The sequence below is a fragment of the Narcine bancroftii genome, chromosome 4 (genome assembly GCF_036971445.1).
Source record: "Narcine bancroftii isolate sNarBan1 chromosome 4, sNarBan1.hap1, whole genome shotgun sequence".
In the NCBI taxonomy this organism is placed as follows: Eukaryota; Metazoa; Chordata; class Chondrichthyes; order Torpediniformes; family Narcinidae; genus Narcine; species Narcine bancroftii.
The window spans coordinates 9,240,694-9,267,566 of NC_091472.1; the positions used below are offsets into that span (position 1 = coordinate 9,240,694).

The 26,873-nt window shown below is 44.5% G+C and overlaps 1 protein-coding gene across 1 annotated transcript in view; it reads left to right on the top strand.

The window, feature by feature from the left end:
• Positions 1-26,873, top strand: part of arfgef3 (ARFGEF family member 3) — a 197,729-nt gene that overhangs the window by 142,959 nt on the left and 27,897 nt on the right. Inside the window, exons 39-45 of the mRNA XM_069936112.1 lie at positions 558-680; positions 2,171-2,274; positions 3,033-3,177; positions 11,123-11,251; positions 17,345-17,521; positions 21,533-21,647; positions 24,775-24,877. Of these exons, the coding sequence (XP_069792213.1) occupies positions 558-680; positions 2,171-2,274; positions 3,033-3,177; positions 11,123-11,251; positions 17,345-17,521; positions 21,533-21,647; positions 24,775-24,877 (896 nt within the window). The remainder of the gene's footprint in view (positions 1-557; positions 681-2,170; positions 2,275-3,032; positions 3,178-11,122; positions 11,252-17,344; positions 17,522-21,532; positions 21,648-24,774; positions 24,878-26,873) is intronic.

Consider the following 26,873-nt stretch of genomic DNA (forward strand, 5'->3'; position numbering starts at 1 on the left):
GTTCTCTCCAAACTGAATCTTCCAAAAACTGAACTCAAACTCTCTGAATTTGGTAATATATTTCTCCATTTCGTCCATGAGGTGAGTCCCAATTCTTGGAAACCACATGACTATCAGTTTTATTTCTACCAAAATTCTGTTCCTTTGTTCTAAACCATTCCATATCCATAAAAACCCCTGATCTCATCTCTGTTCAAGAGGCTTAAGTGGCTTTGGTTAAAAACAGATGGCTTCCTTCAGCAGTTCTTGAATAATTAAGACCCACATGAAATCCATTAGTTCTGTTTCTCCAAGACACATGGACTCTGAGAAGGAACTCTCTTCTCGAAGTACATTGGTTCTCTATAAATGTGCTGTGACCTGTGTGTGCTCCTGTACCTACCCATAACTAACTCATTAAACCATATCTAGATAAAATATAGTTTTAACATTATACTAAGGATTAATGTAAATCCGTTACACTACCTACCAGGCAGCTTCTGGGAGATTTGTTAGGCTTGTGGAAGGACTGGGTTGATGTGCAGGTTACCCATGACCAACTTATGTTCTCTTCACAGGGAAATCCCAGGTTCCAGTTTTTGATGTCTTTGAAGCATTCCTCAATACAGATAACATTCAAGTCTTTGCTAATGCAGCCACTGACTACATAATGTGCCTTATGAAATTTGTCAAGGGTTTAGGTAAGCTTGTGCTGAATGTAAAAGTAAAATGTGTCGACAGTTAAATTCCTTCAAAGAAAACTCAGGGCCTTGATCAAGTGAGGCACTGAGCTACATGTAAAAACACAATGCTGGAGAAACTCAGCAGGTCAGTGTACTTCAGGCCACAAAGATAAAGATACATAACCAACGATTGGGCCTTGAGCCCTTCATCAAGGTATGGAAAGCCTGAGTCCTTCATCAGGATTTTTTCCATACCTTGATGAAGGGCTCAAGCCCGAATCGTTGGTTATGTATCTTTATCTTTACTATATAAAGGGCAATTTGACCTGCTAAGTTTCTCCAGCACTGCATTTTAACTTCATCCATGAGGTCTGCAGATTTTCATGTTTTACACGGAGCAACTTGACCGAGGCTCAGCCATTGCTGTGGTAGTTCATGCCAAGATGAGGCATCAAAGCTATGGATGACATACTTGCCCTCACATCCAGAGATTCTCTGCCTTGCGTGAGACGAAAGTTTTTTCATTTGGCTGACTATTTATTTTGAGGCTATAACCTCCGGTTCAAGATATCACAGCCAGAGTAAACCTCCTCCCTCTCACCTGCCAACTTGCCCATTGAACTCAGGCCAGTGGTAAATGGACAAGATCAGGCCTTATTCTGATGCTACTGAGTTGTATTGCAGCATAATACCGACCAGAGAGAGAGAGAGAGAGTCTTGCATTCTGTGGCAAAATAAATGTTTTCTGTATATGAAGCACAACTGGAGCTTTTGTGCAGTTCTGATTCCCACAATTCCATGTCGTGATGAGAATGTATTGTTATATATAGTAGAATCCCAGGTATCTGTAGATGGTGATGACGGGCTAATGAAGACAATTGGAGGGAAAGAACACAAGTTGAGAAAATGTAAAAACTGAAATTCACCAGAATCAGGATTTATTGTCATGAACAAGTCAGAAAATTCGGTGACTTGCGGCAGCTTCACAGGGCAAATGTTCATATTATACCCATCTTACAACATTACTATATATAAAAAAAATAATAATGCACGAAAAGTAAAGCAGTGAGTTTGGTTCATTGATCACTCAGGAATCTGATGGCAGTGGGCAAGAAGCTGTCCTTGTGTTGCTGAGTGCTCGTCTTCAGGCTCTTGTACCTCTTCCCCAATGGTAGCAGAGTGAAGAGGGCGTGGCCTGGCTGGTGGGGGTCTTTGAGGATGGAGGCTGCTTTTTTAAGACACCGTCTCATGTAGATATCACTGAAGGAAATTTCAAAATGTGCTACAGATTAATGTAATGTCTGCTTTTAGTTAGCATGGGCCAGGATGAGCTGAATGGCCTCTTTCTAAGCCATCAGATACTGTGATGTCAAGCAGATGACCCAATAGTGCTCAGTGAGAGAGTTACTCCCTTCAGAAGGGAGTCAGAGAAACAGCAGAATCACCCCAGTGGTGACATGTTTTTAGGAGTACGAGATATTGAATTTCATTTTATCTTGTGTTTGAAGGTGGCGACGATTGTAAAGAAGTGGGGAATTCTTTCCTGGGATCAGGATCCAGTTCATCTGATTTGTGCCTTCCCGCCCTGGATTACCTCAGGAAGTGCTCACAGGTAATGGGCATTCCTGGACATTCCTCAAGGAGCTAACCCCTTCGCATCAGGTTTCCTGCTTAATTCGTGGTAGAAAATTCCAGAGGTTCACCACTCTCTGGCTAAAGAAATTCCTCTGCACCTGAAGTTGTGCCCTCTTGTCCTAGACTCCTCTCCCTTGGGAAATACTTTGCTGCAAGTACTCTGTCCAGGTCTTTCAACATTCAAAATGTTACTTTGAGGTTACCCCTCATTCTTCTGAATACCAAGGAGTGCAGTCTAGAACCATAAAACATTCCTCATATGCTTTTCCCCTTCATTCCAGGAATCATTCCTTGAACCTCTGAAGCGCCAGCACATCCTTTCTTCAATAAGGAGCCCAAAACTGTACTCCGTACTCCAAGTGAGGCCTTGCCGGTGCCTTAAATTAAATTAAATTTAGGCCTACAGCACGATAACAGGCCACTTCAGCCCACGAGCACATGCCACGCAATTATACCCAATTAATCTGCACCCTACATTTCACCATGTAAAGTTTCATCATCACTTCCCTTCTAGATATGAACGCCAAAATTGCATTTGCCTTCTTCACCACCGACTCAACCTGAAGGTTAAACTTTCGGGGATCCTGCACCAGGTCTCCCAGGTCCCTTTGCACCTACAAATTTTGAATTCTCTCCCCATCCAAATAATAGTCTGCCCTTTTATTCCTTCTAGTTCTGTTCTTTGACCGGTGCCCGTCATGTGACTGTTCTGGTGCTTTTGTCTCCCCTGCTTAGTTACTTGCCAAGATCTACAAGATGCCTTCGAAACCAATCTTCCATGGGGCACAGTTCACTAGCTTGCCTTTCAAAGGTTTGGAGAGGTCGATCAGCAGCGAGGACGGGATCGAGACGACCCTCAGCGAGTTTGATGATGACACAGGTGGGAAGCCTACTTTTGTTTCAGAACAGCTTGACGTTTGAAAAGGTTCTGGTTGATGGAGTCAAACTGAATGGAATCAGACTCTCGGCCCACTGAATCCATGCTGACCACCACTTACCCTAATCCCATATTATTCTCCACACATTCCCAACAACTCCTCCCAGATTCTACTCCAAGGCGCAATTTACAGTGCACATCGAACACTACAGCACAGTACAGGCCCTTCAGCCCACAATGTTGTGCCAACATACATGTTTCTCCCTACCTTGTAACCTATATTTTTATTTCATCCTGTCTAGAACTTTCTTAAATGCACCTAATGTTCCAGTCTCTACTGTCATCCCTAGCAATAAACTCCAGGCACCCACTACTCCTGATGTCTCCCCTCAACCTTCCTCCTTTCACTTTGTACATCTTTAGAGTCATACAGCGTGGCAATAGGTCCTTCAGCAGAACTTATCCCTGTTGTCCAAGTTGCCTACCTGAACAAGTCCCATTTACTTGCATTTGGCCCTTCACCCCCCCTAAATGTTTTCTATCCATATAGCTGTCTAAATGTCTTTTAAACATTGTAATTGTCCCCACCTCCATCACCTCTTTTTAAAAACAAATTTAGGCATATAGCATGGTAACAGCCCACCATCCCGAACCACCTAATTACACCCAATTAATCTACAACTCCCATACTTTTTTGAAGGGTGGGCAGAAACTGAAGTACCCAGACAAAACCCAGGCAGACACGGGGAGAATATACAAACTCCTTACAGTCAGTGTGGGATTCGAACCCTGGTGGTAACAGCATTGCGCTAACTGCTATGCTAACCGGGTCCCTTCCAGCCCCTTGTTCCATATACCCACCGCCGCAAGTGGATTGTCACCTTGATGTGATGGAGAAGCCTGTGTGGTCCTGAGATCCTGAGAGCGATACCATCTGGAGCGATGCTCCTGGTCGGGCCACCCACAGCGGTAAGATCAAGGGTGAGGTCCCTGACAAAGAAGAATCCAGCCAAGACCTCAACAGTGGAGCAGGCGTTTGAAGTGACTCCGAACTCAGCAGGCCTTGAAAGCGGATGAAGGCTGCAACAAATCCATCAGCTCCAACCGTCGTGGTTTCCATGCCCTTGGAACTAATTGGTTGATTTGTGAAGTGTCGTGTGGTTCTTGGAATGCAACATCAAGCACACGTTAAACAAATACACACACAGGCGTCTTCGTTCAGTGAATCAACGGATCGAAGGCCACTATCCTTGAGCTCGAGGGATAGCCTCATAAGTTGAATAACTTATGAGGAAAGATTGCGAAAATTGAGATTGTACTTGCTGGACTTTAGAAGATTGAGAGGGGATCTCATAGAGACATATAAAATTCTGGCAGGACTGGACAGAATGGATGCAGATGGGATGTTTCCAATGGTGGGGGATTCCAGAACCCGGGGCCATTGTTCGAGGATAATAGGCAAACCATTTAGAACCGAGATGAGGAGGAATTTCTTTACCCAGAGGGTGGTGAATCTGTGGAATTCATTGCCACAGAGAGCAGTAGAGGCAGGTTCATTGAATATATTTAGGGGAATTAGGGGATATGGGGAGAAGGCAGGTAGGTGGAGTTAGGTCATAAATTAGATCAGCCATGATCGTATTGAATGGCAGAGCAGGCTCGATGGGCCATTTTTGGCCTACTCCTGTTCCTACTTCCTATGTTCCTATTTAAGAGGGAATTAGATATATTTCTTCAGTATAAGGGAATTAGGGGTTACGGAGAGAAGGCGGGGATGGGGTACTGAACTTTAAGATCAGCCATGATCTCATTGAATGGCGGAGCAGGCTCGTAGGGCTGAATGACCTACTCCTGCTCCTATCTTCTATGTTTCAATGATACCCACCACCCTCTGGGTGAAGAAATCTTTCCTCAGCTTCTCTTTTAATCTTTCCCTCTCACCTTTTAAGTCTGCACCCCCTGGTCTTGGACTTCCTTACCCTGGGAAAAGACCGTGACTATTCAGCTTCTCTTTGCCATCTTACTTAGGACGTGAGAGGGTGAGCAATCATTGCAGGTGGACAAAGGCCAGGATCGAACCTGAGTATCAGGAGCTGTGATGCACCATTTCTGCTGAGTCCCTCTCACTCGCGCAAGGAGGGACTTGTAATGTGCGCCATTTCAAAATGCTGCTGACGTGCTTTCTTGATACAAAATGGCCGAATGGCTAAATAAAGACATTGTACACTTTGCCACCTTAGCCCCTCTTGCGTGATCAGTCAGACCATACCGCTGTTCGTCTCGTTCAGACAACTGAAAGTCAGCAACATTAAAATGTGTAAAAGCTCTTTCAGGACAGTTACGGGGATGTGGCTTTCTGGCTTTGAGTGCTTAGAGCCAGGGGGCCCAGGCTTACATTAAGGGCAAAGATGAGGAGAAATTTCTTAGGCGTTTGGAATTAGAACATGGAACATTACAGAACAGTACAGGCCCCTCGGGCCACAATGTTGTACATATACCTAAACCCTCCCAGCTCGTAACCCTGTTCAACCATGTGTCTATCAAAGAGTCTCTTAAATGCCCCGATTGTTTCACCATCCACCACCACCCCAGCAATGCATTTCAGGCACCCACAACTCTCTGCGTTTTAAAAAAAAATCTTACCTCGAATGCCACCCTTAAACTTTCCTCCCTTCACTTTGTACAAATGACCTCCAGTATTTGCTATCCCTGTCCTTCCGGCTGTAAAGATACATTTGCTGAGTATAGATTTCAGGTTCTTAAGGAAATTGAGGGATTAAAAATGGTGCTGAAATAAAAGATCAGTCACAATCCTATTGAATGGAAGAGCAGTGATACAGGGATGGATGGTCTATTCAAGATTCCTTCATTGTCATGTAATAGTGCAGAACAAGTAATATTACACGTAATTTCCTTCTGCCTGCCATAAGGGAGGCAAAGTGTCACCACTAGTGTTGTCCGACGCCTTTAAAATAAGAGAGAAAGAGAAGCAAATTAGAGTCTATTCAGAGCCGCCGAGTGTCCGTGGATTTTCCCCCAGCGCTCCCGCAGCCTCTGTAGCCTCATACTCTGCTGCTCGATCCATCGGCAACCTGAGCTCCAGATCCAAACTTCTGACTCGATCAGGAAGCCTTCAGCGCCCTTTGGGAGCCCTTCTTGCCCTCATCTCTAATCCTGATTCTATTTCATGCTTTCTTTGTACTTTAATACTTTTTGTACTGGGTCTAATGGTAACACAGAATGCCTCCAAGCTTGCTGTCAGTGTTGACCTTTGGAAAACACAATGAGCACCACTGCCCTTGCTCTTCCAGTATTTATCCATTTTGATTTAAAGGAAAATTTCTCTCGTCGAGTTTTCTCTTTAAGTGCAGCATACACGATTGTGCAATTCTTTATTATCTGAGAGGCACTCGGTTCCTCGATCACAGCAGCTCTTTGTGAAGCTTTGGGTGAGTCCCTCCTGGGGGTCAGGCTGACGCTTGAAGTAGAACATAAGAACATAGGAAGTTGGAACAGGAGTAGGCCAAAAATGGCCCTTCGAGCCTGCTCCGCCATTCAGTGAGATCATGGCTGATCTTAAAGTTCAGTACCCCATCCCCGCCTTCTCTCCGTAACCCCTAATTCCCTTATACTGAAGAAATATATCTAATTCCCTCTTAAATAGGAACATAGGAAGTAGGAACAGGAGTAGGCCAAAAATGGCCCATCGAGCCTGCTCCGGCATTCAATACGATCACGGCTGATCTAATTTAGGACCTAACTCCACCTACATGCCTTCTCCCCATATTCCCTAATTCCTCTATCATGTAAAAATTTATCTAACCCAATTTTAAATATGTTTAATGAGGCAGCCTCAACCACTTCCCTGGTTAGAAAATTCCAAACATTCACTACTCTCTGGGAAAAACTATTTTTCCTCATCTCTGTCCTAAATCTTGAGACTGTGTCCTCTCGTTTTAGTTTCCCCGGCCAGCTCAAAAAACCTTCCTCCATCTATCCTATCCATACCCTTCATAATCCTATATGTTTCTATAAGATCTCCTCTCATTCTTCTGAACTCGAGCGAATACAATCCGAGACGATTTAATCTTTCATCATAAGTCAACCCCTTCATCCCAGGGATCAACCTAGTAAACCTCCTCTGGACCGTCTCCAAAGCCAGTAGATCCTTCCTCAAATATGGAGACCGGAACTGGACACAGTCCTCCAGGTGCGGTCTTACCAGTACCTTGTACAGTTGCAACATGACCTCCCTACTCCTGGATTCAATTCCTCTAGCGATGAAGGCCAACATTCCATTTGCCTTCTTAATAACCTGCTGCACCTGCAGCCTAACTCTTTGCGATTCATGCACAAGCACTCCCAAGTCCCTCTGCACAACAGCATGCTGTAGTTTTTCACCCTTTAAATAATATTCAGCTCTTTTATTTTTCTTGCCAAAGTGGATAACCTCACACTTACTAACATTGTACTCCATCTGCCAGACCTTTGCCCTCTCGACCAGCTTAACTCTATCCCTCTGCAGACTCTCCACATCCTCATTATAATTTGCTCTTCCACTCAATTTGGTGTCATCCGCAAACTTGGCGACACCACATTTTGTTCCCTCCTCCAAGTCATCAATGTAAATGATGAACAGTTGTGGGCCTAGCACTGACCCCTGTGGTCGAGGTTGATATCACACTGTTTGTGGGATCTTGCTCTGCTGGCCTTTCCAACACCTGCAACAGTGTCTGCACTTCAGTTGGCCCTCTGAATTACACAGGGTCCGGAACATCCTGAGGCAGGAAAAGATGCTCGTTTATTGTTCTATTGGCAGGGGACACATATCACTAACAAGGCCGGTATTTTTTTGCCCACCTTCTTGAACCACCGATGAAGGTTCTCCCACCGTTCTATTATATAGGGAGTACCTGGATTTATACCCAATGACTAAAAGGGAACAGTAATAGATTGTGAACTCAGGACTGTGTGTCGCATGCGGTTCAGGAACCTGCAAGAGTCAAGTTTATTGTCCAAGTTCAACCCAGCGAAACAGCGGCCTCCAGTCCTCAGGCAAAACACTAAGACACAACCAGACATAACACACCTACGGACAAACAATACATATGCAGGACAAACAAATAAATAAATATTATTTCATGAATATGAGAGTCTCGGACGGTGAATGTGAACATTCTTTTGGTTGTTTAGCGTTCTCACTGCCCATGGGAAGAAGCTGTTCCTCAGCCTGGTGGTACTAGCTCTGATCCTCCTGGATCTCTTCCCCAATGGGAGCAGCTGAAAGCTGCTGTGTGCGGGGTGGAAGGGGTCCTCAATAATTTTGTGCGCCCTCTTCAGACAACGATCCTGGTAAATGACGTGGATGTGGGGGAGGGAGACTCCAGTGGACCTGTGGATTGACCTCCAATCTATTTCTCTGCAGCAACCATACCATACTGTGATGCAGCCAGCCAGGACACTCTCAATAAAGATCCTGTAGAAGGTTGACTTGACGGTGCCCATTTCAGTCTTCTCAGGGAGTGCAGTCGCTGTTGCACCTTTCTGATGAGTGAGAATGTGAAGTGTTGTTCCCATGTACCAGCTGCCCTTAACCCTTTTGATGGGAGGTGCAGTGGATTTAGGAGGTGGTGTTGGAGTAGCCTGGTGTGTAATTGCAGTGCATTTGGCGGGCAGCAACCTCCTTTGAAGAAGACCGCAGAGCCCACCTCACTGACAAAAGGCAAAGGAGGAAAAAACCAACACCCAACCCCAACCAACCAATTTTCCCCTGCAACCGCTGCAACCGTGTCTGCCTGTCCCGCATCGGACTTGTCAGCCACAAACGAGCCTGCAGCTGACGTGGACTTTTTACCCCCTCCATAAATCTTCGTCCACGAAGCCAAGCCAAAGAAGAAGAATATTATGAAGCAGTGGGAGGAGGGTTTACAGTGGTCCGTGAGATACCAGTCAAGTCTGCAACTTTATCCTGAGAATTATTGATACGCTTGAGTGTTATTGAAGCTGTGTCTATCTAGGCAAGTGATATAACTTTAGACTATAGAACAACTTTCATGCATAATGTTTATAAGATTATGTGGAGTTTAGCAGAGTAGATGTGAGTAGGATGTTTCCACTGAGATTGGGGGAGATAAATACGAGAGGTCACAGCTCTAGGCTGAAAGGGAAACATTAGGGGAAGGTTCTTCACTCAGAGAGTGGTGGGAGTGTGGAATGAGCTGCCATCTGATGTAGTGAATGCAGATTCAATCTTGAGTTTTAAAAATAAATTGGAGAAATACATGGATAGGAGAGGACTGGAGGGTAATGGAACGAGAGCAGGTCAGTGGAACCAGCTTGTTTTATTGGTCGGCACAGACCAGAAGAGTTGAATGGCCTGTTTTTCAGTGCTGTTCTGTAAGGAGTTGAGTTAGTCGCTGCAGGATTCCCAGCTCCTGTAGCTGCAGTTGTTATATATTCGGTTCAGTTGTGCATCTGGCCCATGGGGACTGCCGAGATTATTGAAATGAGGGCACAGCAATGGTAATAACATTGAAAGCAAATCCTTTCTTTTTGTTTACCCTTGTAGTGTATTTCACAATATTTTTTATTGGCCACTATTTAAACACCAAAAACGATCCAAATGTTTCGTTCTGTGTGATTGTTAGAAGGACATGGTTTGTGTTAAGTGAGGAAAAACAAGTTGGACAGGTCCAAAGAGCATCGAGTCTGAACACAGGCTGATTATAACAGTGATCTTTATTCACATGCATAGGGAAGTTGCAATAGGGATAATAGTCACTCACTCTCTCTCTCTCTCTCTCTCTCACACACACACATATATTTACACAGTCACACATACATTCTCACACACACATATACACACACACATATACACACACGCACACATACACACACACACAAATACATACGCATACACACACACACACACACACACACACGCACACACAGGTCACTGGGTGAGTGCGGAGCCCACCGGGTGACGCTGTTACATTAAAATGACTGTCTATAAAATTTTTGTGTAACGTTTCAGCAGTAATGTTTTTTTTTTAATAAAAACTATCCCTATAGTTGGTTAACTCGATTACTTTTTGATCCTCCAATCAGAGCTGTTACTATTACCCAATTACAGCGATGCTTCAAACCACGTGGTTTTGTCTGCATGTTACACGAGCGCCCGCTGTTGTTTTCGTTACTGCTGGTGTTTTATCGTCGTTGCTTTTGTCAAATTTTCTGGTGTTTTAGCTACAATATTGTGGTTGTTAGTATTTGTGAACCCAGATCAATAATGCTTTTGACAATAAAGTAGTAATTAAAGGAAGGGGGGGTGACACTAACCCAGTGACACACACACACAAAATACAATCTCATCAGGAGTCAACAGCTGCGGAGAAATACTTTTACAGTCAAGGATTACAATAAAATGGCTGCCACCCCTCGGTACAGTTCAGGCATGGCTCTTTACTGAACTAGGCTTAAAATAACAGTGATCTCTACATGTACTGTACTGCAGCTCCCCACCCAGCCTCACCCATGGTTCGTAACCTGGAATGGAGATCAGGTTTGTCCCAGGGGAATAAGAGGCAGCTGATTCAGACTTGGTGGGCTGCGTAACACCTTCGGCTGGGGAGGCTAGCCCAGATGTGGGTTAGTAATTAAAGGGGCCAATGGTCAGGTCTGCGCTAATCTGTGGGAGGAGCCTGACCTTGATTGACAGGTGAGGTGACTTCCAACTCGGAACCTGTCGGTCATATCATGTGACACACATGATCCTCCGTATTACAGCTTGAGAATTATTTTGCCAACAGTTCACCAATGAATATATGGAATTTGAGTGCCATAGTGAGGGGAAGGCTTTCTAACATTCATTCTCCTTTCCTGAGGTGTGTGGTTTGTACAGAGTGAAGCAACCCCTCCTAATGGGATTAACCATTGTTGTTCTGTTCAGGATTGATTCAAGTCTGGATCCTGCTGCTGGAACAGCTCACCACCGCCATCTCCAATTGCCCCCGCCAACATCAGGCCCCCACCTTGGACCTCCTGTTTGAGCTGCTGCGCGAGGTCACCAAAGTGCCAGGTATAGACACACTGTTCTTGCTCGCTCCCTCTCTCTCTCCCTCTCTCTCTCTCTCTCCATCCACCCCTGTTTCTCCCGGCCAGATTTTTCCACCTCCACATCCTTTCCCTCCCTCCACCTGCACTCCCCTTCTCACCACATTCCTCTACTTGGGTCCAGGAAATGCCCCTATCTGAATATGTACTTCAGATGGCAGGTGGCTGACACAGGAATTGAAATGTGCAAATTACAATTTGATGGATCAATGCAAGAGACTTCTAGAACACTTTTGAAGCCATCTTTTTGTGGATCTTGCTGTGTTTGGGCCTCACAAGTAATGTCTGCCAAAATAAAACCTCATTTTCCACCTTCATCTATCCTAGAACCTGTTACCTTTCCTTCATTGAAGCTTTGGATGAAACATTTTTCCCCTTGAGATTATTTACACATGTGATGGATAAGAGTTTCAAAGGTGATAGGGAGAAGGAAGGAGAATGGGGATGAGAGGGAAAACTGATTCAGCCATGATTCGAATGGAGAGGCAGGCTTGAGGGGCAGAATGGCCTAATTCTCCTACATTTTATAGGTTTATCTAAACTCAATGCCTGTGTTAATGATTCTTGGGTGGCCCAAATGTGTCGGTTGGACTTCAGATCCACACTTTTAACGTAAATGCACTCTGCGGTCCATCGACTGGTGGAGGGAGAGTGTGGAGAAGTGGAGGAGTGGTGGGGGAGCGTTCCCCCTGCCTGCAGTCTAAGATTGCATAGTGGCGAGTCATTCGATAAGTGGCGAAGGGGATCTGAGGAGGGGAAAGAACAATTGTGAGTAAATAAAATATACAAACTATATTTTATATCCTTGAGGTAAGTGCTTTGGTCAGCAGTATAATTCCTGCTGCCCACACCAGCATCCTGTCAGTATTAGGACATAGAACCCTACAGTACATCACAGGCCTTTCAACCCTCAATATTGTGCCAACCCATATATTCCATAAAAAAATACTAAACCCCTCTATTTTTCTTCCAACCATGTGCCTGCCTAAGGGTCTTTTAAAGGCCCCTAATGTTTCAGCCTCCACCACCATCCTGGGAAAGGCATTCCAGACACCCACAACGGTCTGTGTAAAAAAACTTACCCGATGTCTCCCCTAAACTTCCCTCCCTTCACTTGTACTCATGTTCTCTGGTGTTTGCTATTCCTATACTGGGAATCAGGTGCTGGATGTCCACCTATCTATGGCTCTCATAATCTTGTAGACATCTTTAGGACTCCTCTCATCTTTCTACGCTCCAAAGAGAAAACTCCCAGCTCTATATAACCAAATAACAATTACAGCAGGGAAACAGGCCATTTTGGCCCTCCTAGTCCGTACTGAACCAAGTACTTTCTAGTCCCACCTACCCCCCACCCCCCCGCCTTGCCCATAACCCTCCATTCCCCTCTCATCCATATACCTATCCAATTTTTCTTTAAATGACAAAATGGACCCTGCCACCACGACTTCTCCCAGAAGCTCATTCCACTCAGCCACCACTCTCTGAGTGAAGAAGTTCCCCCTCACATTATTTCTAAACTTTTGCCCCTTTACCCTTAACTCATGACCTCTTGTTTCAATCTCTCCTTCTCTCAACGGAAAAAGCCTATCCACATCAACTCTATCTATCCCACTCATAATCTTAAATACCTCTATCAAATCCCCCCTCAACATTCTACGCTCCAAGGAATAAAGACCTAATCTGCTCAATCATTCTTTGTAATCTAGATTCTGAAACCCAGGTAACATTTTTGTAAATCTTCTCTGCACTCTCTCTCTGCTTTGTTGATATCCTTCCTATAATTCGGTGACCAGAACTGCACACAGTATTCTATATTTGGCCTCGCCAATGCCTTGAACAGTCTCAATATCACCTCCCAACTCCTGAATTCTATACATTGATTTATAAAGGCCACCTTATTTACATGAGACTCTACCTTCAGGGAACACTGAACCATTATCCCTAGATCTTTCTGCTCCACTGCATTTCTCAATCCCCTCCCATTTACTATGTATGTCCTGTTTTGATTATTCCTTCCAAAATGAAGCCCTTCACACTTCTCAGCATTAAACGCCATCTGCCACCTTTCATCCCATTCTTCTAAGCCATCCAAATCCCTCTTTGCAATCTTTGAAATCCTTCTTTATTATCCACAATTCCATCTATTTTAGTATCATCTGCATATTTACTAATCCAATTTACTGCCCCATCCTCCAGATCATTAATGTATATGAAAAACAACAATGGACCTAATACAGATCCCTGAGGCACCCACTTGTTACTGGTCTCCAGCCTGACGAACAGTTATCCACTACAATTCTCTGGCATCTCCCTTCCAGCAACTGTTAAATCCATTTGACTATCTCAAAGTTAATACCTAGCGCATGAACCTTCCTAACTAACCTTCCACACGGAACCTTATCGAAGGCCTTTCTGAAGTCCATGTGGACAACATCTACTGCTTTCCCTCATCAACATTCCTAGTCACCTCTTCAAAAAATTTAACAAGATTGGTTAAACATGACCTTCCCCGCACAAACCCATTTTTGGTGTTCCTGATCAGACCCTGTCTCTCCAGATACTGGTATATATACTCTCTAAGAACACTTTCCATTAATTTATCTACCACAGATGTCAAACGTACAGGCCGATAATTGCTAGGCTTGCTCCTCGAACCCTTTTTAAACAAAGGAACCACATGTGCAACATGCCAATCCTCCGGCACTATACTCGTCTCTAATGACATTTGAAAAATCACTGTCAGAGCCTCTGCTATTTCCTCACTATCTTCTCTCAAGGTCCTGGGGAAAATCCCGTCGGGACCTGGAGACTTAACCACTTTTAAATGCTTCGAAAGCTCCAGTACTTCCTCTTTCTTAATCACTACGTTTTCCACAATTACCCTCTTTGCTTCCTTTATCCCGCTCAATTCAATATCCTTCTCCTTAGTGAATACTGAAGAAAAGAACTTGTTCAAGATCTTCCCCATCTCTTTTGGCTCCCTCTGATTCTCTGAGGAACCAATTTTATCCCTTAGTTTCCTTTTACCATTAACTTATTTGTAGAAACCCTTTGGATATATTTTCTCTGTTTGCTATAGCCACCTTGTACCTTCTTTAAGCTTTTCTAATTTCTTCCTTAAGATTCCTTTTACATTCAATGTATTCTCCGAACATCTCTTTTATTCCTTGTTTCTTATATTTATTGTGGGTCTCCCTTCTTTTTACGAACTAAATTTCCAATATCTCTTGAAAACCATGGCTCTCTCAAACTTTTGACCCTGCCTTTTAACCTAACAGCAACATAAAGATTTTGTACCCTCAAAATCTTACCTTTAAAAGACCTCCATTTCTCTACTACATTCTGCCCATAAAACAAATTGTCCCAATCCACTCCTTGTAAATCCTTTCGCATCTCCTCAAATCTAGCTTTACCCCAATAGAAAACCTCAACCCTAGGCCTTGACCTATCCCTTTCCATAATTACATTGAAGCTAATGAAACTATGATCACTGGACCCGAAGTGCTCCCCAACACATACCTCTGTCACTTGCCCTATCTCATTGTCCATCAGTAGATCAAACACTGCCCCTTCTCTAGTCGGTACCTCTACGTATTGCTGTAAAAAAACTATCCTGCACACATTTTACAAACTCCAATCCATCCAGCCCTTTCACAGTATGGGTTTCCCAATCTATATGTGGAAAATTAAAATCTCCTACAATCAAAACCCTGTACTTATTACGAATTTGCTCCTCTAGTTCTCGTTCCCCATTAGGTGGTCTATAATAAGTGTAACTACCCCTTTCCCATTCCTCAATTTCACCCACAGCCTCCCTGGACGAGCCTTCTAATCTATCCTGCCTAAGCACCGCTGTAATATTTTCTCTGACAAGGAATGCTACACCACCCCCTCTTGCCCCTCCAATTCTATCACACCGAAATCCAGGAATAGTTAGCTGCCAATCACATCCCTCCTGCAACCATGTTTCACTAATCGCTACCACATCATACTGCCAAGTGTCAATCCATACCCTTAGCTCATGTAACGTTCCTTACAATGCTCCTAGCATTAAAGTATATGCATTTCAGAGATTTCCCACTTCTTATTCGTTGTTTGCCCCTATCTTTACAAACAACTTTTATTATGTCCTTTTTCTCACATCGTCCCTCCATCTTCCTTTTCTATTGTTATGAGCTCAGAGGACCCCAAAACCTAGCAGTGATAGATATTCACCAAGACAAATGGTTACTGAAACAAAAGTTGCTTTTAATTATCTTTAAACATCAAAACAGAATCACACTTTAACCTATCACTATTGACTTAACTAACCTAACTTAACCCTCTTCTAATTCTAAGCGCACATGTGTGTAATGTGTGTGTAAGTTCAGAAACATGCTTTGATTCACAGTCCAATCTCACTTCTCATTCCTCCAAGTTCACTTGTTGCACACAATTCTTATACTGTGCACAGAATTTAACATTTTTTTTTAATTTTATTTAAGATTTTATAACATGAATAAAATAAAAAGTTACAGTAAAAAGATTAAACATAAGATTATAAAAATTACAATACTACATCGGCAGACTAAATAAACTAAACCCCCCCCCCAATAATTAGTACACAACATTAATGACCTAGCTTAAAGTTAGTCGAACCCCCCCAAATAAAGAGTGAAGAGTTAATAAAATCAACAATATTATATATAAAAAAAACCCACTTACACAAAAAAAATAAAACATAACAAATAAAAATACTAACAACAAAAAAAAATTATCAATACTAAAATATCAAACTTAAAAACATATTTAAATCAAACTTAAATGCATATATTTAGCAAACGGAGTCCACTTCAACCTATAAAAAGACACCCTATCCTGAATTGAAAAAGATTTCCTTTCCAGAGTCAAACAGAACTTCATCTCCAAATACCACCTATCTAAAGTTAATATATTTCTATCTTTCCAAGTAAGAGCTATACATTTCTTGGCCACAGCTAAAGCTAAATAGATAAAAGAAATCTGATAATCTTGTAGGCCTAAATCAATTAATGATTGCATATTCCCTAATAAAAATATACCAGGATCTAATACAAGACAAATATTATATAAACTGTTAAATATAGATTGAATGCCCTTCCAAAACTGTTGCAATCGATCACAAAGCCAGACAGCATGCAAAAAGGTATTAGCCGTCTGGTCACAACGAAAACAGCAATCCGACTTACTAAGAATTTAACGTTTATAACATTCACCAGACTTTGGTGCTTGAAAGGTAAATGGTTACCACTCAAGAAGCTTCTTATCAGTTTTCAGAAAGAGATTTGTTGCTCCAGGATATCCACAACTGATTTACTTCCATCACCCACTTTAGTGTCTTGCTGAATAAACCTCCCCCTCATGATTCTCCAGATGATAACCTCTTCCTTTCAGGTCACCACTGAGTGCCTTTTTCGTTTCTCTTCCAAGTGAAACATTAGACAGCCAGACCTCTCCTCCTGCATGAACCACAAGGGCTTTGACCAGGCTGAACTAAGCACTCACAACCCATCTTCCAAATGGGGTTTTCCACAAGCTTGCCAGCTTGTCCTATTCCAGTTCCAGTTGCTGCTGCTAACTGTAAATCTGTAGAACTGATCTCTGTCCCCTTCTCTTTCTGTCACAGAGAGAAAACCTGTTTTGCTCTCTCTGCTTGCAAAACCACATGACCCTCCTAGAACAGCAAGTTCCACTTCAGACAGAATGCAGCTCCGACGAGTTCTTTCTTCTGTTGCCTTTTGGTAAAAAACAATCCATTAATGAGCTGAGTCATGGTCACAACCCTCTATATCTTCTTATGGTCTTTGGTGGACCAGTTCCCGTAGCATGCAGTGATGCACCCTAATAGGATGCACATGTAGAGGGAGGCAGGTGACATGCCAAATGTCTTTAGTCTTTTGAGGAAATGTTGGTGCACTCTCTGTAAACCTGTGGCAGGAGTCAAACTTGGTCAGGATTTGGGCTTCGACGTTTCATTAAAACCATAACAAATCTTAGCCCAGTTGTAAAATGAATGCTCTTTCTCTACCTTTTATAGGGCCCGGATTTGGGATTTTTGCTGTAGTCCATCTCCTCCTTCCGGTCATGTCCCTGTGGCTTCAGCGTAACCATGGAGATCAGTCCTACTGGGAGGTGGCAGCTGCCAATTTCAAGCACGCTATTGGTCTGTCCTCAGAACTGGTGATGGAGCACATTCACTGTTTCATCCAATCAGGTAGCAGTTTGCTTACATGTGTAAGTATGCATGTTGGAACGTCAAAATCAGACAACTCATCGTGATTGGAGACACAAGAGTGTAGATGTGGGAATATGGAGGGGGGGAAAAAAACAAATGGCTGGAGGAACTCATCAGACCAGCCGTGTTTGGGGAGGGAAAGAGACACTCAGCATTTCAGGTTGAGTCCATGTATCAAGATTAAGGATGTAAATGGGGGGGGGGGGGGGCAAGTATGAAGAGGAGAAGGGGAGGGGAGTGGCAGGAGCTGTCCAGCAATAGGTGGATCCAGGGGTTGAAGGGCCGGTGCGAGAAAGAATGGTGGAATTAGCCAAGAATGTCTGGTTGTCTTGGTTACACTGCCAGTGATGTGCTTCTCCTCAATGAAGTTACTGCAGATTAAGCCCAATGGGCTGATATCAGAATTCATTACCAACAGCAGGTGCATATAACAATGAAATGAGATCACTATACGTATGTGCTCTTGGCAAGTTTAGATTCAGATGGGAAGTTGCTCAGTGGATGCCGCGCTGTCCAAGGTTAGAAAGTTACAGGTTCATGTCCCACTCCACGGAACTGAGAGCCAGGGGGGTGTGGCTCTGTGAATGCAGAGCTGGGGGACAGGAAACAGAGAAAGGCAGAGATAGAGAGACAGAGATAGAAGAAAGAAGACAGGGATTGGGCAAGAGAGAGATGGGAAGGGGGATGGCTACTAAAGGAAACTGGAGGTCAATATTAATGCCATCTGGTTGGAGGTTGCCCAGACAGAATATGAGGTGCAGTTCCTCCATTTTGCGGATGGTCTCAATCTGGCAGAGTGCCTGGGTGGGCATGTCAGCAAGGGAATGAAGCAGGGAATTGAAATGGATGGCCACTGGGAGATCCCCACTGTTTCAGTGGACAGAGCGATGGGGCTTAATGAAGTGATCTCCCAATCTGCATTCAGTCTCTGGGAGGCAGAGGAGACCACAGTGGGAGCACTGATTGCAGAAGGTGACCCTGCAGATTCACAAGAGAAAAGTTGCTTCCCTTGGAAGGACCGTTTAGAAATTCAAATGGTGGTGAAGGAGGAGGTGTGGGCACAAGTGTAGCATTCCCTGCAGTCACAGGAGTAGGTGCCAAGGGGGCGATTGGGGGGAAGGGAGGAGTGGATGAGGTACCATGGAGAGAGTCATGGAAGGCAGAGAGGGGAGGAGAGGTGGAGGTATGCCTGGTGGTGGGATCATGTTGTAGAGGGCAACAATAACAGGCACTGACCTCTACCATTATGAAATGCTTCGAGCATCTGGTAATGGAATGCATCAAAGCACACCTTCCAGAGACATTGGATCCACCTCAATTTGCCCACAGAAGAAACCGTTTCACAGACAATGCTAAAGCCTTGTCGCTTCACTCCATCCTTGCCCTCCTGGATAATGATGCCTCATACGTCAGCCTACTGTTCATTGACTTCAGCTCGACATTTAATATGATCATTTCCCAGAGGCTGGTGTAAGATGTCCTTGTTGGGACTCAACGCCCCTTTCTGTAATTGGATCCTGGACTTCCTGACGGAAAGACCACAGTCTGTCTGGGGTGGTAGCGGAATATCGCACACCGTCACACTGAGCACTGGCGCACCTCAGGGTTGTGAGTCAGCCCGCTCCTGTTCACACTACTGACCTATGACTGCATCGCCAGATCCACCTCCAACAGTATCATCAGATTTGCAAATGACATAACAGTCGTTGGCCTCATCAGCAACAACGATGAGTCACTCTACAAAGAAAATCTCATGAAATGGTGCGAAAGCAACAACCTGAGTCTCAACGTGGACAAGGAGATGATTGTGGAATTTGGGAAGACCAGGAATGACCACCCTCCACTACACATCAACAACTCTGTAGTGGAGAGAATGGAGAGCACCAAGTTCCTTGGAGTTCACTTAATTAGTGACCTATCGTGGACAACATCTCCTCACTTGTCAGGAAGGTGCAACAGTGACTGCACTTCCTGAAAAAACTGATGTAGGGAAGGCTACCGGCCACCATGATGTCAACCTTCTAGAGGGGCTCTGTATCTGCATCACAGCGTGGTATAGTTGCCGCAGAGAAATGGATCGGAAGTCAATCCACAGGACAATTAGTGGCAGAGAGGATCACTGGAGTGTCTGCATGTGTGTTATGTCTGGTTGTGAGTCTTCGTGTTTTTGCACCGAGGACCGGAGAAGGCTGTTTCATCGAGTTGTACTGGTACAATCAGATGACAATAAACTTGACTTGACTGACCTTGCTGGAGAGGGACAGGGTAGATGCGTGGGTAATAGAAGATATATGGGTGAGGGACAAGTTGAGGGTAGTAGAGGGGCAGCCACGTTTTTTGACATCTTGGATGATTTCGCATAGAAGACCTCTTCCTGGGAGCAGACACGATGGAGCAGTCGAGGTAGCTGTGGGAATTGATGGGTTTGGAGATGTCTGCCAAGAATTTATCTCCTGAGGTGGAGACAGAGAGATCGAGAAAGGCGACAAATGGACCAAGTGAATTTGAGGTCATGCTGAAAGATGACAGCAAATTGCATGAGCTCATTGTGGAACGCAAGAGGGAACACCAGAGTAGTCATTGATGTAGTGGAGGCACATTTGAAGAGTCTTGCCTGTGTAGGCTTGTAGCATGGGTTGCTTCATGTAGCCAATCTTTGGCTTGGCTTCGCGGACGAAGATTTATGGAGGGGGTAAAAGTCCACGTCAGCTGCAGGCTCGTTTGTGGCTGACAAGTCCGATGCGGGACAGGCAGACACGGTTGCAGCGGCTGCAGGGGAAAAATGGTTGGTTGGGGTTGGGTGTTGGGTTTTTCCTCCTTTGCCTTTTGTCAGTGAGGTGAGCTCTGCGGTCTTCTTCAAAGGAGGTTGCTGCCCGCCAAACTGTGAGGCGCCAAGATGCACGGTTTGAGGCGATATCAGCCCACTGGCGGTGGTCAATGTGGCAGGCACCAAGAGATTTCTTTAGGCAGTCCTTGTACCTTTTCTTTGGTGCACCTCTGTCACGGTGGCCAGTGGAGAGCTCGCCATAGAACACGATCTTGGGAAGGCGATGGTCCTCCATTCTGGAGACGTGACCCACCCAGCGCAGCTGGATCTTCAGCAGCGTGGACTCGATGCTGTCGACCTCTGCCATCTCGAGTACTTCGACGTTAGGGATGAAAGCGCTCCAATGGAAGGTATGGCTGTGCCCACGTGGGTACGCATGGCTACCCCTTTGACCAGGAGGAACTAGGATGAGTCAAAGGAGAAGTTGTTGAGAGTGAGGACAAGTTCTGCCAGCCGGAGGGAGAGTGGTGGTGGAGGGGACTAGTTGGGTCAGTTGTTGAGGAAGAAACAAAAGGCTTTGAGGCCTTTGGTATGGGGGATGAAGGTGTATAGCTTTTGGATGTCCATGGTGAAGATTAGGCAGTTACGTTCAGGGACATGGAAGTTGATGAAGTAATGGAGGGCACGTGAAGTCTTGCGGATGTAGATGGGAAGGACTAGACCGGGGGGGGCAAAACAGAGTCGAGGTAAGGGATACCACTACTCCTGATCCTGATCTCCAATATTGTGGGAGCTTACTGTGCATAAAATGGCTGCCCCATCATGCACAAGATGGCATTTAAAAAGGATTTTAACTGCTAATATGTATTTTGGGACATCCTGATATAACAGAATTCGTTTTCTGGAATTCAAGCCACCGGCGAAAAATTTGCGGAAAATAAATAAGAAAGTTTAAAATTGGCACTCCTGAGGGGTCATTTCGCCAATCATGCAAATTGCAACCTTAAGCATCCTGGCGTCTACCAATCCCCACATGTACCAGATACTGGGTTTTTTTTTACTGTAAATGCAAATGCTTTCTATAAACAGAAGGGTTGATCATGGGGAACTGCCATCAGCCCCTTAGGTGGGTTTCACCACACTGACCTTGGCTATCGTCTACACAGGCCATGGTGTAAACATTATGTGTCATTGTCTGCTCTCTGCCTGTTTTCCTTGCGCAGACATTGGCTACGAGAACAGCATCAACATCATGTTAAAAGACCTGTTCAAGCTGCTTGTGTCCTGCATTGCGGAACCCACAGAAACCATCTCCCGGGTGGGCTGCTCTTGCATCAGGTAGGCCAGCCTGAGATTCTCATTAGGGGGCGGCACGGCACGGTTGACATAACGGTTAGCGCAACGCCTTTACAGTGCCAGCGATCAGGACCGGGCTTGGGTTCGAATCCCACGCTGTCTGTAAGGAGTTTGTATGTTCACAGACAAAACCCTCCCCACTATTGAGTACATCTACAGGGAGCGCTGCCATCAGAGAGCAGCAGCAATCGTCAAGGACCCACACCACTCAGCACACACTCTGTTCTCGCTGTTGCCATCAGGAAAGAGGTATCGGTGCCGCAAGACTCGCACCACCAGGTTCAGGAACAGCTGCTCCCCCTCCACCATCAGACTCAACAACAAACTCAATCAGGGACTCATTTAAGGACTCTTACTTGTGCACTTTATTGATTTCCCTTTGTTCTGTCTGTATTGCAGTTTGTTTGGATTCAATGTCCATTTAGAGTTTTGTTTGTTTACATGTTTACACTGTGAACAGCAGAACAACATGAGCCACCCTCCAGTCCTCCGGCACTTCCCCTGTGGCCAGTGACATATTTAAAATGTATTTCTGTCAACGTCCCCACAATTTGTTCATTAACCTCCTTCAGGGTCCTAGGGAATAGTTTGTCAGGACCTGAAGATTTATCCACCTTGATCTTTTTTAATATAGCAAGCACTACCTCCTCATTAATTCTTATATTCTCCATGAGCTCCCAACCATATTTCTTCACTTCATCTGGCTCAATATTCTTTTCCTTTGTGAATACTGAAGAAAAAAAATCATTTAAAATTTCTCCCATCTCCTTTGGCTTCTCACAGTGCCTACCCCCCCCCCCCCCCCCACCATCTTCAAGGGGTCCAATTTTATCCCTCATTATTCTTTTACTTTTAATGTACCTTCAGAAATCCTTTTGATTTATTTTTTACTTTTTCTGCCAAAGCAGCTTCACATTTCTTTTTAGCCGTTCAAATTTCCTTCTTAAGATTTTTTTACTTTCCTTATATTCCTCAAGCAGTTGGCCCATTCCTTGCTGTTTATATCTGTTGTACACATCCATCTTCCTCTGAACCAAATTCCCAATATCTTTTGAAAACCAAGGCTCCCTACAGCTTCTAACCTTTCCTTTAATACTCACCAGGGACAGACCAACTCCGCACTCTCAGAAATTCTCCTTTGAATATCAGTTACATCCTCCCCGAAAATATCTTATCCCAATCCACACCCTCCAAATCTTTTCTCATCTCCTCGAAATTTGCTTCCTTCCAATCAAGAATCTCCACCTTTCGCCCATCTCTATTCTCTTCCATTACTAACCTAAAACTAATTGTTTTGTGATCACTGGACACAAACTGTTCCCCAACACAAACCTCTGTCACTGACCTACCTCATTCCCTAGTAGGAAATCCAATACTGCCCCCTCTCAAGTCGGTTCTTCTAAGTATTGATTCAGAAAACTTTGCTGAACACACTTTACAAACTTTACCCCATCCAATCCTCTTACTGTATGGGTGTCCCAGTTAATGTTCGGAAAGTTGAAATCTCCCACAACTACCACCTTATGTTTATTACACACATACGCAACGCAATTTCCTTACAGATTTGCTCCTCTAATTCCCTCAGCCCATTTGATGGTCTATAATACACTCCCATTAATGTATTCATGCCTCTGCCATTCCTCATTTCTACCAAAATAGCCTCGCTGGACAATCCCTCCAAACCCTCCTGCCACAGCACTGCTGTAATGTTCTCTCTAATAAGCAATGCACCTCCTCCACCTTTTATCCCCCCTGTTCCATCATGCCTAAATCAATGGAACCCTGGAATATTTAACTGCCAAACATGCCCTTCCTGCAACCAAGTTTCACTGATGGACACAATATCGTTTTTCCATGTGGCCATCCATGCCTTCAGCTCATCCTCCTTATTTACAATGCTCCTTGCATTAAAATATATGAACTTGAGAGACTGTCCTCCACATAAACTCCGTTTGTTACCAACAGCCTTTACCTTCCTCCCTCCTTCATTATATTCTTGTTCTGTCCCCTCCCTTCCTTCCAGTCTAGGTGTTCTTCCTCCCTAATCTCCACACTCTCATTCTGATTCCCACCACCCTGCCAAACCCTCCCCAACAGCTCTAGCAAACCTGGCCGCCAGGGTTAGGGTTAGGGTTGGGATATTGGTCCCCCTCCAGTTCAAGGGCAGCTTGTCCCTTTTGTACAGGTCTGATTTACCCCAGAAGAGATCCCAATGATCCAGAAATCTGAACCCCTGCACCAGCTCCTGAGCCACTAAATGACCTCATGCAATGAAACAAAAATATGAAAATCCTGGACAGACATGGTGGCACAGCCTCTCCCTCTCAGCTCCAACAACCTGGGTTCAATCCTGACCTCCGGTGCTGTCAGTGTGGAGTGTGTGGGCTACCCCCAGGTGCTCTGGTTTACACCCACATCCCAAAGACATGCAGGTCAGTAAGTTCATTGGCCACTGTAGATTAATGTAGATGGGTCGGTGGTAGAACCTAGCACAAAGGGGAGGAGATTTTTTTTTAAATGGGTGTTTGGTGGTCAGTATGACCTAGTTGAAAGGGCCTCTTGTAATTTCATTTATCCCCAATCTCCCTAATTGGCAATTACAATAAGATGGATTGATGTATGAGTTTGATGTATGGGGTCTCCCTCCCCTCTATTCATGTGATCCACTGGGATCGTTGTTTGAAGAGGGGTGCAAAATCATTGAGGACCCCTTTCCACCCCGCACACAGCATCTTTCAGCTGCTCCCATCAGGAAAGAGATCCAGGAGGATCAGAGCCAGCACCACCAGGCTGAGGAACAGCTTCTTCTCACGGACAGTGAGAACGGTGAACGACTAAATAAACTGCTGACATTAACCATCCAAAACTCTACTATTTATTAAACAGTATATATTTATTTGTATATATGTATATTTGTCCCGCATATGTATTGTTTGTCTGTACATGTGTTATGTCTGGTTGTGTGTCTGCGTGTTTTGCACCGAGAACCGAAGACCGGTGTTTCGTCAGGTTGTACAAGTACAACCAGATGACAATCAAGTTGAACTTGACTACATTTTCTTGTTTTACATCACTAATGGCCTTCTACCTTTGTTGGTGACTTTTTCAGGTATGTCCTGGTTACAGCCGGGCCCGTGTTCACTGATGAAATGTGGAGGCTGGCCTGCTACGCCCTTCAAGATGCCTTCACGGTTACGCTAGAACCAGTAAAGGTAGTGGTGTGGCTCATGCTACGTTTGGGGTTCAAGTGGTTCAGATGAGTGATATCTGTGAGGTATTGTGATAGGGTTGCATGTATGACCAGACTTTTCATCAGGATTGTTCATCTTCATGATGCCTTTGTTCGGGAGGTTGAATACAGAGGGCAGAGCTTGAATAATGGAACTAGGCCCTTCAATAAACAATGCTTGATCAATGGTTAATTTTGAAGTTAGGTTCGCTGGATTTTATAGGATATACTGGAGGGGCAGCTTGATCTCCTCCATTCCTTTATGATAACAAGGTACTTTTATTGTAGTTGAGATACCTGAAAAAGTTCCACAGAGGTGGAAGTTACAGGGCTTTTTGTATCAGTATATTGTCATGTACGCAAGAAGACTGTAATGAGACACTTGCTGTAGTCAAGCAGATATGTAAGATATCAAGTTCAAGTTCATTATCACTGACAGCATTTCTCCGGACCACGGTGCCTACACATCCAGACATAATACACAGAACATAATGCAGGCTCCGCCTCTTTAATCCGGTGATGTTGAGACCTGGCCATTGCCAGAAAACAGAAACTGACCCCTAAGGGTAAATTATCAACGCCTTTACAGCGGCAGCGATTGGGGAACTGTCTGTAAGGAGTGTGTACTATCGACTGCAGATTCAAATGTGCCGGTTAATGGGAGATCTCGGACTACGGAGTGCCAGAGAAGAGAGGTACAACCTGTAATCACATATATACAAAGAAAATATAATTTTAAATAAATAGATATAAATACTCATTTACAGAGATACCGCTCATCAATCTCATAGCCTGCGGGAAGAAGCTATTTCCCAGCCTGCAGTCCTGATTTTGATGCTCCTGTGCCTTCTTCTTGATGGTAGTGAGTCAATGATCCTGTGCATTGGGTGGAAAGGGTGCACAAAAATTCTTTGAGGCTCATTTAAGCAACATTCCTAATAGAGGAAATCTTCTTGGCCATTTTGATTGCCCCCTATAAAGACTTACAGTCTGATGCTTTGCAGCTACCATACCAAACAATGATGCCACCAGATAGGACACCCTCAGGGTGCTCCTGTGAAATATTGTCAAGATAGTAGCCAGTTGGACAGCGCCTTTCTCCCAGGTCAGGAATATCAAACACCAGAGGACATATGTACAAAGTGAAGGGAGAGATGTTTAGTAGGGACAATGGGGGGTAAATGTCTTGCACAGAGAGTTGTTGGTGCCTGGAGTGCCTTGCCAGGCATTGTGGTGGAGGCTGAAACATTGGGGGCATTTAAGAGGCTCTGAAGCAGACACATAGATGGAATTGCAGTATCTAGAATAAAAAGAAAGATTGACTGACTGGGTCTTTATTCATTGGAGCATAGAAGGTTGAGGGAAGATTTGATAGAGGTATATAAAATTATGAGGGGAATAGAGTAGATGTGAATAGGCTCTTCCCCTTGAGGGAAGGTGAGATTGGAATGAGGAGCTGTAAGTTAAGGGTTAGGGGGCAAAAGTTTAGCAGTAACATGAGTGGAGAGTGGTGGCTGATTGGAATGACCTTCTGGAAGAGGTGGTTGCAGTAGGGTCGATGAAGAGAAGGTCGGATAGGTGCATGGATGTGAGGGGATTGGAGGGTTATGGAGGTAGGTGGGACTAGAGGAGATCACTTAAATCAGTGCGGACTAGAGGGGCCAAGATGGCCTGTTTCCGTACTGTAATTGTGATATGGTTATAATAAAAATAAGAGGGTTACGAGGTTGGGAGGGCTTAGTTCTTTTTTTAAGGAATATATGAGTCAGCGCAACATTGAGGGCCGAAGGGCCTGTAGTGTTCTTTGTTTCAGCCTTGCCTTCCTTAGGGAGAGTAGGTACTGCTGCACCTTGCTGACCAATGAAGTGCTGTGGGCCCAGGATAGGTCAGAACCAATGCTGTGGGCCCAGGACCAATGAAGTGCTGTGGGCCCAGGCTAGGTCAGGACCAATGTTGTGGACCCAGGACCAATGAAGTGC